The sequence below is a fragment of the Hyla sarda genome, chromosome 5, assembly GCF_029499605.1.
Source record: "Hyla sarda isolate aHylSar1 chromosome 5, aHylSar1.hap1, whole genome shotgun sequence".
In the NCBI taxonomy this organism is placed as follows: domain Eukaryota; kingdom Metazoa; phylum Chordata; class Amphibia; order Anura; family Hylidae; genus Hyla; species Hyla sarda.
Window position 1 is genome coordinate 17,208,827 of NC_079193.1, and position 13,475 is coordinate 17,222,301.

The 13,475-nt window shown below is 41.8% G+C and overlaps 1 protein-coding gene across 1 annotated transcript in view; it reads right to left on the reverse strand.

Annotated features, from left to right (window-relative positions):
• PHF14 (PHD finger protein 14) overlaps positions 1-13,475 on the reverse strand; it is a 171,969-nt gene that overhangs the window by 92,449 nt on the left and 66,045 nt on the right. Inside the window, exons 12-13 of the mRNA XM_056522951.1 lie at positions 11,921-12,030; positions 8,663-8,831 (exon numbers count right to left, since the gene is read on the reverse strand). Coding sequence (XP_056378926.1) covers positions 8,663-8,831; positions 11,921-12,030 — 279 coding nt within the window. The remainder of the gene's footprint in view (positions 1-8,662; positions 8,832-11,920; positions 12,031-13,475) is intronic.

Below are 13,475 nucleotides of genomic sequence, written 5' to 3' on the forward strand. Positions count from 1 at the left end.
GATCCGGGGTCTCCAGGTTCACATTCTTTCAATAGTTGGGGGTCTCAAATGGTGGTCCAACCTCTATGAATTTCTTCTCTATCAACTGCTATCACCTCTCGCTGTAATGCTGCACACATCACTTTCCGGCAGCCTCCTCCTTATCATCACAGACAGAACAGGAAGTCTCAGCTTTGTTTTAGGCCCTGGTGGCCAAAGTGAAAACTGCAAAATGTAATAATTTTAAAATATAGATAGCAAAAGAAACAAAAGGAAAAAAAAAAAAAAAAAAAAAAACATAAGCAACAATAAAAAAATAAAAAATAAATTAATATGTTTAGCTTTCTCTTTAAATGTATAACCTGCTTTATAGACAACCTCTACTATCCGGAGGAAATGTATCCTGATCCAGCATAGATCCACGCTGGATCAGGATACGTCATTTCCTCCGGGTGGATTGCATTGTTGTTATTGTGAGTATAAAAGCTCGAAATGCATCTGTGTTGTAGCGTTTTTATTGTTTTGTGTTGATATCCATGGAGTTTTTTTTTTTAAAAGAGGTACTCCGGTGGAAAACATTTTCTTTTAAAATCAACTGGTGCCAAAAAGTTAGCAGATTTGTACATTATTTCTATTAGAAAATCCCAATCCTTCCAGTACTTATCAGCTGCTGTATGCTCCACAGGAAGCTCTTTTCTTTTTGAATTTCCTTTCTGTCTGACCACAGTGCTCTCCGCTGACACCTCTGTCCATGTGAGAGTAGGAGCAAATCACCAAAGCAAACCTCTCTTGCTCTGGACAGTTCCTGGCATGGACAGAAATGTCAGCAGAGAGCAATGTGGTCAGACAGAAAGGAAATTCAAAAAGATAAGAACTTCCTCTGGAGCATACAGCAGCTGATAAGTACTGGAAGGATTGGGATTTTTTAATAGAAGTAATTTTCAAATCTGTTGTTTAACTTTCTGGCACCAGGGGATTTAAAAGTAAATGTTTTCCAGTGGAGTACCCCTTTAACCCCTTAAGGACACATTAACAGACCCAAAGTGCATCTTTTTCAATCTGATGAAGCGGTTGTTACACCCCGAAACGCGTTACTGTTTTAACTGGTTTTATTTACTTAATAAACAAGATTTTATTTCACATCCCCTACCTGGTTGTGATACTTTTTACAGGATACCTGGGCGCCTTTATCAAGGTCTTTTTTTCTATCCCTTGAACATTAAAATAACAGACATTGGTCCTCCGTTCGCATCCGTTGTTTTCAGTTATTTTATCTATTTTTTCATGGCCTTTTTTGACAAAAAATGGCTGTCAAAATGCAGGAACATGACGGTGATGTGAAAGAAGCCTTAGTGACAAATCAGTCCACCTGAGTAGTGACCATTGGGATCCTAGAAGAGCGTTAAGCATTAAAGCCGAAAGCTCCAAATATCTGATCTTCCGGTAATCCCTGAGACCTTTCATGTCTTTGTAGGAACGAGCTCTCTTGATCTATAAACCTCACCGATAAGTGACCCCCCCCCCCCCCATACTAAATTCATTATAACACAACCTATTAAAAGGTGCACTGTCCTTCTTACAAGATGCTCTTCAAGGTTTTATCTCAGAGCAAAGGAAAGAGGAGGGGAGAAGAAGGAAAAAGCGTAAGAATCAATGAGGCCGAGCACTGAGTCAACAATCATCAGAAGCTACAATCTGCACTAAGAGCCCGGAGCGGGGGTGGCGGCATTAAAGCTCAACATCGGCTGAGACGGTGCACCAGGGCGTAGCTTCTGGATTATTGGCGACGTAGCACAAGCAAAAAGAAAATTGATACAGTGACAAGATACATGTGTACTATTAGATTTAAAGGGCATGTCCATTTAAAATCCTCCAGCAGAATTGTGAGTGCAGCTCTGGAGTATAATACAGGAAATAACTCAGGATCAGTACAGGATAAGTAATGTAATGTATGTACACAGTGACCCCACCAGCAGAATAGTGAGTACAGCTCTGAGGTATAATACAGGATATAACTCAGGATCAGTACAGGATAAGTAATGTAATGTATGTACACAGTGACCTCACCAGCAGAATAGTGAGTACAGCTCTGGAGTATAATACAGGATATAACTCAGGATCAGTACAGGATAAGTAATGTAATGTATGTACACAGTGACCCCACCAGCAGAATAGTGAGTACAGCTCTGAGATATAATACAGGATATAACTCAGGATCAGTACAGGATAAGTAATGGAATGTATGTACACAGTGACCTCACCAGCAGAATAGCGAGTACAGCTCTGGAGTATAATATAGGATATAACTCTGTACATACATTACTTATCCTGTACTGATCCTTAGTGACCTCACCAGCAGAATAGTGAGTACAGCTCTGGAGTATAATACAGGATATAACTCAGGATCAGTGCAGGATAAGTAATGTAATGTATGCACACAGTGACCTCACCAGCAGAATAGTGAGTACAGCTCTGGAGTATAATACAGGATATAACTCAGGATCAGTACAGGATAAGTAATGTAATGTATGTACACAGTGACCCCACCAGCAGAATAGTGAGTACAGCTCTGAGGTATAATACAGGATATAACTCAGGATCAGTACAGGATAAGTAATGGAATGTATGTACACAGTGACCTCACCAGCAGAATAGCGAGTACAGCTCTGGAGTATAATATAGGATATAACTCTGTACATACATTACTTATCCTGTACTGATCCTTAGTGACCTCACCAGCAGAATAGTGAGTACAGCTCTGGAGTATAATACAGGATATAACTCAGGATCAGTACAGGATAAGTAATGTAATGTATGTACACAGTGACCTCACCAGCAGAATAGTGAGTACAGCTCTGGAGTATAATACAGGATATAACTCAGGATCAGTACAGGATAAGTAATGTAATGTATGTGCACAGTGATCTCACCAGCAGAATAGTGAGTACAGCTCTGGGGTATAATACAGGATATAACTCAGGATCAGTACAGGATAAGTAATGTAATGTATGTACACAGTGACCTCACCAGCAGAATAGTGAGTGTAGCTCTGGAGTATAATACAGGATATAACTCAGGATCAGTACAGGATAAGTAATGTAATGTATGTACACAGTGACCTCACCAGCAGAATAGTGAGTACAGCTCTTGAGTATAATACAGGATATAACTCAGGATCAGTACAGGATAAGTAATGTAATGTATGTACACAGTGACCTCACCAGCAGAATAGTGAGTACAGCTCTGGAATATAATACAGGATATAACTCAGGATCAGTACAGGATAAGTAATGTAATGTATGTACACAGTGATCTCACCAGCAGAATAGTGAGTACAGCTCTGGAGTATAATACAGGATATAATCAGGATCAGTACAGGATAAGTAATGTAATGTATGTACACAGTGACCTCACCAGCAGAATAGTGAGTACAGCTCTGGATAAGTAATGAACGGAAAAAATGTTACTATGGCGTTGCATACATAAATAGGTTCCGTTATATTCTCCTCGATCTTACAGTACAAGTTTGTTTATTAAAAACAGCATCTCCAGCTGTTGCAAAACTACAACTCCCAGCATGCCCGGACAGCCAACGGCTGTCCGGGCATGCTGGGAGTTGCAGTTTTGCAACTGCTGGAGGCACACTGTTTGGAAAACACTGGTGTAGAGAGCACTGTACATCTGTTAGTAGGTAGCACTGTCTGTATAGATACGTAACTCTTAGTTTTAATGAGGTTAACAATGTCTGTAGCTTTTGTTCCTGCACCTGTTTTTTTCCCCCTAAGGGTCTTCTGGGAGGTGGAATATCTGAAAACCAACAATGTGCTACAAACCCTGACAATGTGCGTTTGTAAGCACAAATACAGATAATGAAATCTCTCCTGAGCGCCAGGACACGGCACAGCAAATATGTTAATAAAAACTAAAACTTATGTGGGTCACAATTACTGCCCCCCCCCCCCCCCCCCTTCCAGTCCATTCTCCTCTGTGTCCCAATATTCTCATCTTTATCATAGTGGTTTAGCTACTATGCAGACATTCAGTACTGAAATGTAAGTCTTTTGACATGTTTTGATCGTTCGGGGTCTCAGTACTGAGACCCCCACACATCCCTAGCTATAGCCAGGTGAATTGCTCAGCTTCACTCCACGGCCCGATGCTGATTGCAGGAGACGGGCCCTATTATAGTCTAGGGAGGGAGCCTGCCACTTTAAAGTGACGGATTAAGTTCTGAGGCGGGGAGCGAAGTGTGCTGCTGTGTGCTTCACCCAGCTAAAGATCGATGGGAGTCTTAGCAATGAGACCCCGATCTATCAAAATTTTTGAGATGTTAAATGACAGGTACACTTTAAAGAAGTTCTGTAGTGAAATATCACTTATCCCCTATCCAAAGGATAGGGCTGTGGGAATTATAGTTTTGCCACAGCTGGAGGCACCCTGATTGGGAAACACTGTGATAGGGGATAAGTTATAGATTACGGTGGGTCCGACCGCTGGGACCGCCGCAATCTCCTGAACGGGGCCCCGGAAATCGGCTGGAAGGGGGCATGCCGACCCCCTGCAGCAAGCGTTGGTCGACACGCCCCCTCCATGTATCCCATAGAAATACATAGAGGGGGCGTGTCGGCCGCAGCTTCCTGCAGGGGTCGGAACGTCGGCTCCTGGCAGACTGCCGCGGCCCCATTCATCAGGCCGGACCCCCCGGGATCTAGAACTTATCCCTTATCCTGTGGATAGGGGATAAGTTATATTTTACTGCACAACTCCTTTAAAATAAATTAGTTATTGATGCCTTGACCTCCTGTTGAGATTGTGCTTACACACAGAAGCCAATCAGAACAAGCAGAGCTGCAGTGTTAATCGCGGCATACTCAAAAAGCTACAGCCTGAGGCAGGTAGAAATCAGACTGCCTTACAGGCCATGTATATTTTATTAGTAAGGGAATGTGTATTAGGCGGTGTTCGCTTTAGCGCTATTCCTGCTATCAAAAAAGATGAAAATCTGAAGGGTATGAAAACTTGCTTCCCTAGATAAAGATCCCTCAGCACTTCCAGACACATCAGTAGATATAAAACAGAAGCTTTTATTTTATCTTCTTAAAAAAACATCAGGGTAGCAAATCATGTTAAAAACATGGACCGATTCCTTTTAAGATTCAGACCCTTATATTTCACCAGCTTCGTCCTCCGGAGGAGGATCGGGCGGGGATCCAGAGGATCCCTAAAATAATACATGTGGTCTTGCTGGTTGCTCTCCGATGCTTGTTTCTCCGGTGGTTGGAGGACCGGGTACCGGACCTGCAATTATTGATAGCTCAATTGAAGTTCTTTTTAGGGGTAGACAGATTGGATGCTGAACGCCATTGCAACTCTGGCACGGCACGTTTCATCGAAAAGTGGACGCCGTTCATTGTTACACACTATAATCCCCGGGAGGTAGCAGACATAGTATATCCTTTTAGACATACCACATGGTACCTTACGGAATCATTGAAAGGGACGCTGGGGGCATTACAGCTTCCTGATTCAGTTTAGACTGTAAGGATTAAGCTTATTGAATCCTTGGGGAGAGAGGGAATCCTACATCACTTCACTACAGCACCTCAGTATTTGTCATTTTTAAGACAGTTGTTGAATTGTATGTTGAATTGCGTTCCATTATTTTTCCCAGGTGGGGATCGTGATATTTCTGATATGTTTTTGTATTGTTCTGAAAATGTTGAATAAAAATATATTGCAAAAAAAAAAAAAAAAAAAACATGGACCGACGTGTTTCGGCTGTGTAGCCTTTGTCAAGGTCTAACAGCAGACCTTGAGAAAGGCTACACAGCCGAAATGCGTCGGTCCATGTTTTTAACATGAGTTGCGACCCTGATGTTTTTTAAGAGATTAAAATAAAAGCTTGTGTTTTATATCTACTGATGTGTCTGGAAGTGCTGAGGGATCTTCACTCCAAGCAAATTACTCCTTTCTACTACGTACCTTGTCCACGGCAGCAACGCCCTGACAGAACCTGGAACAATCAGGAATCATGGCAGCTACAACTTGCATGGAGAGGTGAGCGGACTTTTCCTTCTTTTTGCTTAGTTTCCCTAGATGAAGGCGCTTGCTCCAGGAGATATACTGAACAATTTTTATTTTATGTTGGCAACGCGTTTCGATCCTGAACTAGGATCTTCGTCGATGCCTGACGAAGATCCTAGTTCAGGATTGAAATGCGTTGCCAACATAAAATAAAAATAGTTTAGTACCTCTCCTGGAGCAAGCGCCTTCATCTAGGGAAGCAAGTTTTCATACCCTTCCGATTTTCATCCATATACCGGACTGACGGTGTCATCTCCGGCACTTCCCTGTGGCAGCTGCCCCACACCTCGACTTTCCCAAAGCTACTGTGGGTGTTGTGCTCTGAGCACAACACCTATGGGTAAGGAGCCTAATTTTATTACTGCTTCATTATACCCTAACGGTCCTCACGAGGGGCGCTCCCTGCTGTCTTTTTTGTTTCTTTCATTTTTGCTATCAAAACAAAGGACACCACAATAAAACAAAGCTGTATACAGACTCTAGAGCAGTGGTCTCCAATCTGCGGACCTCCAGATGTTGCAAAACTACAACTCCCAGCATGCCCGGACAGCCTTCGGCTGTCCGGGCATGCTGGGGGTTGTAGTTTTGCAACAGCTGGAGGTTCGCAGGTTGGAGACCACTGCTCTTGAGCCTAGTCTGTGAATAATGTTACTATCCTGCCTTACCTAAGCATCCAGGAGTATAATAGGACCAGCATCTGTTATTTAAAGGGGAACTCCAGTGGACAACATTATTTTTTTTTTTTTTAATCAACTGGTGCCAGAAAGTTAAAAAGATTTGTAAATGACTTCTATTAAACAATCTTAATCCTTCCAGTACTTATCAGCTGCTATATGCTCCACAGGAAGTTCATTTCTTTTTGAATTTCTTTCCAGTCTGACACCAGTGCTCTCTACTGACACCTCTGTCCATTTTAGTTGGGAACTGTCCAGAGTAGGGGCAAATCCCCATAGCAAACCTCTCCTGCTCTGGATAGAGGTGTCAGCAGAGGGCACTGTGGTCTGGTAGAAAGGAAATTCAAAAAGAAAAGAACTTCCTCTGGAGCATACAGCAGCTGCTAAGTACTGGAAGGGTTAAGATTTTTTAAATAGAAGTATTTTACAAAACTGTAACTTTCTGGCACCAGTTGATTAAAAAAAAATGTTTTTCAATGGAGTACCCCTTTAAAACCCTGCACTCTAATGATGACATGGCTCTGCTGACTCTGTCCCAGTCTACACAGCAAAGCCAACCACACAAATTGCCATGGGGCTCCTTGCTCAGTTTCCCTATCAACTAAAGCGACCACCCATTCGCTCCCTAAAGCTAGCCATACACATAAGATTAGTTTTGCAACAGCCGGATGCACACAGGTTGGGAAACACTGCATCAGACCATGTCAAAGGCTGTCCGGGCAAGCTGGGAGTTGTAGATTTGCAAAAGTAGGAGGCACCATGGTTGGGACTCTAACACAGTCGTCCCCTTTAAGGGCTACAAATGCCTCTATTCGTGATAAAACATCCCCCCCCCCCCCCACCGTCACTACAACTAACCCCCTCTCCGCAGGAGAAGCAGATGTGATCAATCTGCGCGCCACAGCTGGCCGTACTCTTTAGTAATATGGATTTCCAGATAAAGGCAGAGCCTATCCATTTCACTTAAAATTGAAATTAGGTGTAATTAATTTGCTATATATACGGCAACGTTTCGGTCGAGCGATTCCGTTTTATTGTTATTGATTTTACACCGGAACCGCTACAAAAAAAAAATCCATTCCAGCCGCCTCTATAAACATATGAAGCAGATTAATGAAGTTACAATAGGATAAAATACCAGTCAGCAACAAAATATGAAGGGGGGGGGGGTCTTCACTTTACTTAAAGGGAACATTCCACCAATATATACATAAGAATCAGGCTGTGGTAGTCAAGAAGTTATCCAGGAATAAAAACTGAGCTTTTTTTATTTATTTTTTCTTCATTTTTCCAAAACGGCGCCACATCTGTCCGCAGGTTGTGTGTGGTGTTACAACTAGGCTCCATTATTCACTTCACTACAACTGAGCTGCAATACCTCACACAGCCTGAGGGCAGGAGTGGTGCTGTTTTTTTGGAAAAAATCTGTTCTGTTCGTGTAATCCCTCAATCCCAATAATGCTGAGAATGGTGGCAAAACTACAACTCCCAGCATGCCCGGACAGTCTTCGGAAGAGGACTGCTGGTGTGGCTCGGCACCGGCTCCCCGACTGTTCAGCTGTATTAGAAAAGAGCAGTTTTATAAATGGCGGTCACAGCAGGCAGAAGTAAGATTAGGCTCTAGATGAGCGGTCTCCAAACTGTGGACCTCCAGCTGTTGCAAAACTACAACAACAACAAATGGCACAGTAAGCAGAAAATTAGGCTCTAGATGAGCTGTCTCCAAACTGTGGACCTCCAGCTGTTGCAAAACTACAACTCCCAGCATGCCCGGACAGCCGTTGGCTGTCCGGGCATGCTGGGAGTTGTAGTTTTGCAACAGCTGGAGGTTCAGTTTGGAGACTACTGCCCGAACTACTGGGGTCTGTACCTCTGTACCTCCCCCACCCCCCAAAATAACCCGAATTAGCTCTATAAATACTCACCGTGCTCCTTAAAGGAGTCTTCTTGGTGTCTTGAGGAACGTCCTGTGACACAAACTTCACCGGTTCTTTGATTTGCCTCCTGGATCTCTTGGTTCCGTTCGGTAAAGTTTCCATAGCGAAATCGGCTTCTAGGTCGCTGCTGCCGGCCTGGTCGCACTCCGAGCACTGCCTGCGTGGGCACAAAAGCAATAGGAATACGGAAAGGATGTTATTACTTTTCAAAATTGTTTATTATTATTTTTTTGGGGTTGGAAACCCCTTGATAAATAAAATAATAATAAAAAAAAAAAAATACACACACACGTTCCTCGCTTCTGAGCCACCACCAGTATTATGGAGCTCTGGTCCCTGCAGTGCAGTGCTTCCGGGTTCAGGGATGTGACATCACACGCCTGTCCAGCCAATCAGTGGTTGACGCTGAGCCCCTTTTCTGATTGGCTGAGAGGGCCTGTGACATCACCAAAGTGCTGGGCTGGTGCAGGGACTGGAGCTCTGTAATACTAGCAGAGGTGCGGGAGGGAGAAAGTTAGAGTGTTTTTGTTTTGTTTGTTATTTTCTGGTGTATATATATATATATATATATATATATATATATATATATATATATATATATCTCTATCTCAGTACTCACTTTTTTTTCTTTTTTCTTTATATATATATATATATATATATATATATATATATATATATATATACATATATACACACATACACACTACTCCCCTCCCTGAGCAAATGCATAAAGACGTCCTGCTCAGATAACCCCTTACAGTGGGGCAAAAAAGTATTTAGTCAGTCACCAATTGTGCAAGTTCGCCCACCTAAAAAGATGAGAGGCCTGCAATTTTCATCATAGGTTATAACCTCAACTATGAGAGACAGAATGAGAAGAAAATCCATAAAATCACATTTTTAAATGATTTTTTTAATTTTTTAAATGATTTTAAAGAATTTAAAGAATTTATTTGCAAATTATGGTGGAAAATAAGTATTTGGTCAATAAGAAAAGTTCATCTCAATACTTTGTTATATACCCTTTGTTGGCAATGACAGAAGTCAAATGTTTTCTGTAAGTCTTCACAAGGTTTTCACACACTGTTGTTGGTATTTTGACCCATTTCTCCATGCAGATCTCCTCTAGAGCAGTGATGTTTTGGGGCAATACGGACTTTCATCTCCCTCCAAAGGTTTTCTATGGGGTTGAGATCTGGAGACTGGCTAGGCCACTCCAGGACCTTGAAATGCTTCTTACGAAGCAGGGCAGGGTGTTTGGGATCATTGTCATGCTGAAAGACCCAGCTACATTTCATCTTCAATGCCCTTGCTGATGGAAGGAGGTTTTCACTCAAAATCTTATGATACATGGCCCCATTCATTCTTTCCTTTACACGGATCAGTCATCCTGGTCCCTTAACAGAAAAAAAGCCCCAAAGCCTGGTGTTTCCACCCCCATGCTTCACAATAGGTATGGTGATCTTTAGATGCAACTCAGCATTCTTTCTTCTCCAAACACAACGAGTTGAGTTTTTACCAAAAAGTTCTACTTTGGTTTCAAAGACCAAAGAGCTGTCAAAGGACACCAGAAACAAAATTGTAGACCTGCACAAGGCTGGGAAGACTGAATCTGCAATAGGCAAGAAGCTTGGTGTGAAAAAATCAACTGTGGGAGCAATTATTAAAAAATAGAAGACATCCAAGACCACTGATAATCTCCCGCTTTCTGGGGCTCCACGCAAGATCTCACCCCGTGGTGTCAAAATGATCACAAGAATGTTGAGCAAAAATCCCATAACCACATTGGGGACCTAGTGAATGACCTGCAGAGAGCTGGGGCCAAAGTAACAAAGGCTACCATCAGTAACACACTACGCTGCCAGGGACTCAAATCATGCAGTGCCAGATGTGTCACCCTGCTTAAGCCAGTACATGTCCGGGCCCGTCTGAAGTTTGCTAGAGAGCATTTGGATGATCCAGAAGAGGATTGGGAGAATGTCATACGGTCAGATGAAACCAAAGTAGAACTTTTTGGTAAAAACTCAACTCGTCGTGTTTGGAGAAGAAAGAATGCTGACTTGCATCTAAAGAACACCATACCTATTGTGAAGCATGGGGGTGGAAACACCAGGCTTTGTGGCTGTTTTTCTGTTAAGGGACCAGGACGACTGATCCGTGTAAATGAAAGAATGAATGGGGCCATGTATCATAAGATTTTGAGTGAAAACCTCCTTCCATCAGCAAGGGCATTGAAGATGAAATGTAGCTGGGTCTTTCAACATGACTGATCCCAAACACCCTGCCCGGGCAATGAAGGCGTGGCTTCGTAAGAAGCATTTCAAGGTCCTGGAGTGGCCTAGCCAGTCTCCAGATCTCAAGCCCATTGAAAACCTTTGGAGGGAGATGAAAGTCCGTGTTGCCCCAAAACATCACTGCTCTAGAGGAGATCTGCATGGAGAAATGGGTCAAAATACCAACAACAGTGTGTGAAAACCTTGTGAAGACTTACAGAAAACGTTTGACCTCTGTCATTGCCAACAAAGGGGATATAATAAAGTATTGAGATGAACTTTTGTTATTGACCAAATACTTATTTTCCACCATAATTTGCAAATAAATTCTTAAAAAATCAGACAATGCGATTTTATGGATTTTTTTTCCTCATTATGTCTCTCATAGTTGAGGTATACTTATGATAAAAATTACAGCTTCTCGTCTTTTTAAGTGGGAGAACTTGCACAATTGGCGGCTGGCTAAATACTTTTTTGCCTCACTGTATCTTTCTATTATGAATAATAAAACAAATACAGATGATTAACACCTAAAATTAAAGGGGTTTTCCACACCAACAACACTGATCACATATCTATGTGATTGATGTAACCCCCACTGATCATGAGCACCGCATCCCCCTACTTGAACAGAGGGGCAGTAGGAAATGCGTGCTGCAGCTTCTTACAATTCTATTGGCCAGACAAGGAAAGAAGGATAACATAGGAGAGCACTTGATTATCTCTGTCAGGCCCATAGCGTTAAATCGGTTCTCCAGCCAAAAGAAAAGAATCCCCTATCTTGGGGATAAGTGTCTAATAGGGACCCACCACAAAATACAGAACGTGGGCCTCAGCTCTGCCAGCTACATGGAAGGGCAGATGGCATGCACTTCATGCACCATATATAGAAGCGCCGGAGACACCGGATAGTTGTACTCGGGTAACAGAGTTATCTCCGGCGCTCCCATAGACAATGCATTGAGTGGCTTACAGCAGGCGCAGTTTGACACTTAATGCAGCTGAAAGAGCTGGGGCCTCCCAAAATCCACCCGCAAATCCACAGAAACACTGACCTGGTAAAATGAACATAATAATGAGAAACTAATAAAACATATATTAAAAAAAAACAATCATTTCTGAAGCTTTAAGCCGGACACAATTTTCATGACATTATATCATACATAAATATAAACACTATAATAAATAACAATAATGTACGTTACATTTTGTAGGGTTTTCTACGCCATTGAAAAAATTGGAAGCAGAAAAACTGATCGCAAGCAGAAGAAGTGGCCTACCTGCCTACTTACCTAAGGGAGAGAGGGCCTCCCTACTATATAGGAGCATATGGGGGGGGGGGGGGTAATACTATATGGGACACTTATGTGAGGCAACAGTGATGGGAAGTTTGTATAGTAGTGAGGATGGTGAAAAGTAAAAGTGAACGACTCCGATCAAAGAAGACGTCTCCTGTGATTCACTGGATGTAACTGTAAGCACTTATATGGTCTGCAGCGCCAGTGTAGTGATGGTGTCTACCTGTATATGTGCACTGTATGTGGGAATTTTGGTCTTTGCATAGTGGATTTTATTTAGTAGCAGTTTGGGGTATTAGTCATTCTGTGGCGGTATTATCTGTCCCTTGTATACTGGAATTATTAGGTCTTGTGTTTTGGTCAGATTTGGTCTGTAACAGTATGATGGTGATATGTATGGTGATAATATTCCTCCTTGTATACTGGTAATATTGGTCTCAGTATACAGGATTAGGTCAGTAACACTATGGTGGTAATATGTATGGTGATAATATTCCTCATGGTATACTAATATGATTGGTAATATTGGTCTCAGTGTACAGGATTTGGTCAGTAACAGTATGATGGTAATATCTATGGTGATAATATTCCTCCTTGTATACTGGTAATATTGGTCTCAGTATACAGGATTAGGTCAGTAACACTATGGTGGTAATATGTATGGTGATAATATTCCTCATGGTATACTAATATGATTGGTAATATTGGTCTCAGTGTACAGGATTTGGTCAGTAACAGTATTATGGTAATATGTATGGTGATCATATTCCTCATTGTATACTGTATTATTGATCTCAGTATACAGGATTTGGTCAGTAACAGTATGATGGTAATATGTACGGTGAGAATATTCCTCATTGTATAATGGTATTATTGGTAATATTGGTCTCAGTATACAGGATTTGGTCAGTAACAGCATGATGGTAATATGTATGGTGATAATATTCCTCCTTGTATACTAATATGTTTGGTAATATTGGTCGTCTCAGTATACAGGATTTGGTCAGTAACAGTATGACGGTAATATGCATGATGATAATATTCCTCCTTGTATACTTGTATTATTGGAAATATACATATCTTTAGTTAAATATAAACAGACAGATTGATATAGATGTGTGTATATATATATATATATATATATATATATATATATATATATATACATACATATGGCCCCATAAAACGCCACGCCTGCAGGCAGCAGCTGCTGGCTGCACGATGACACAG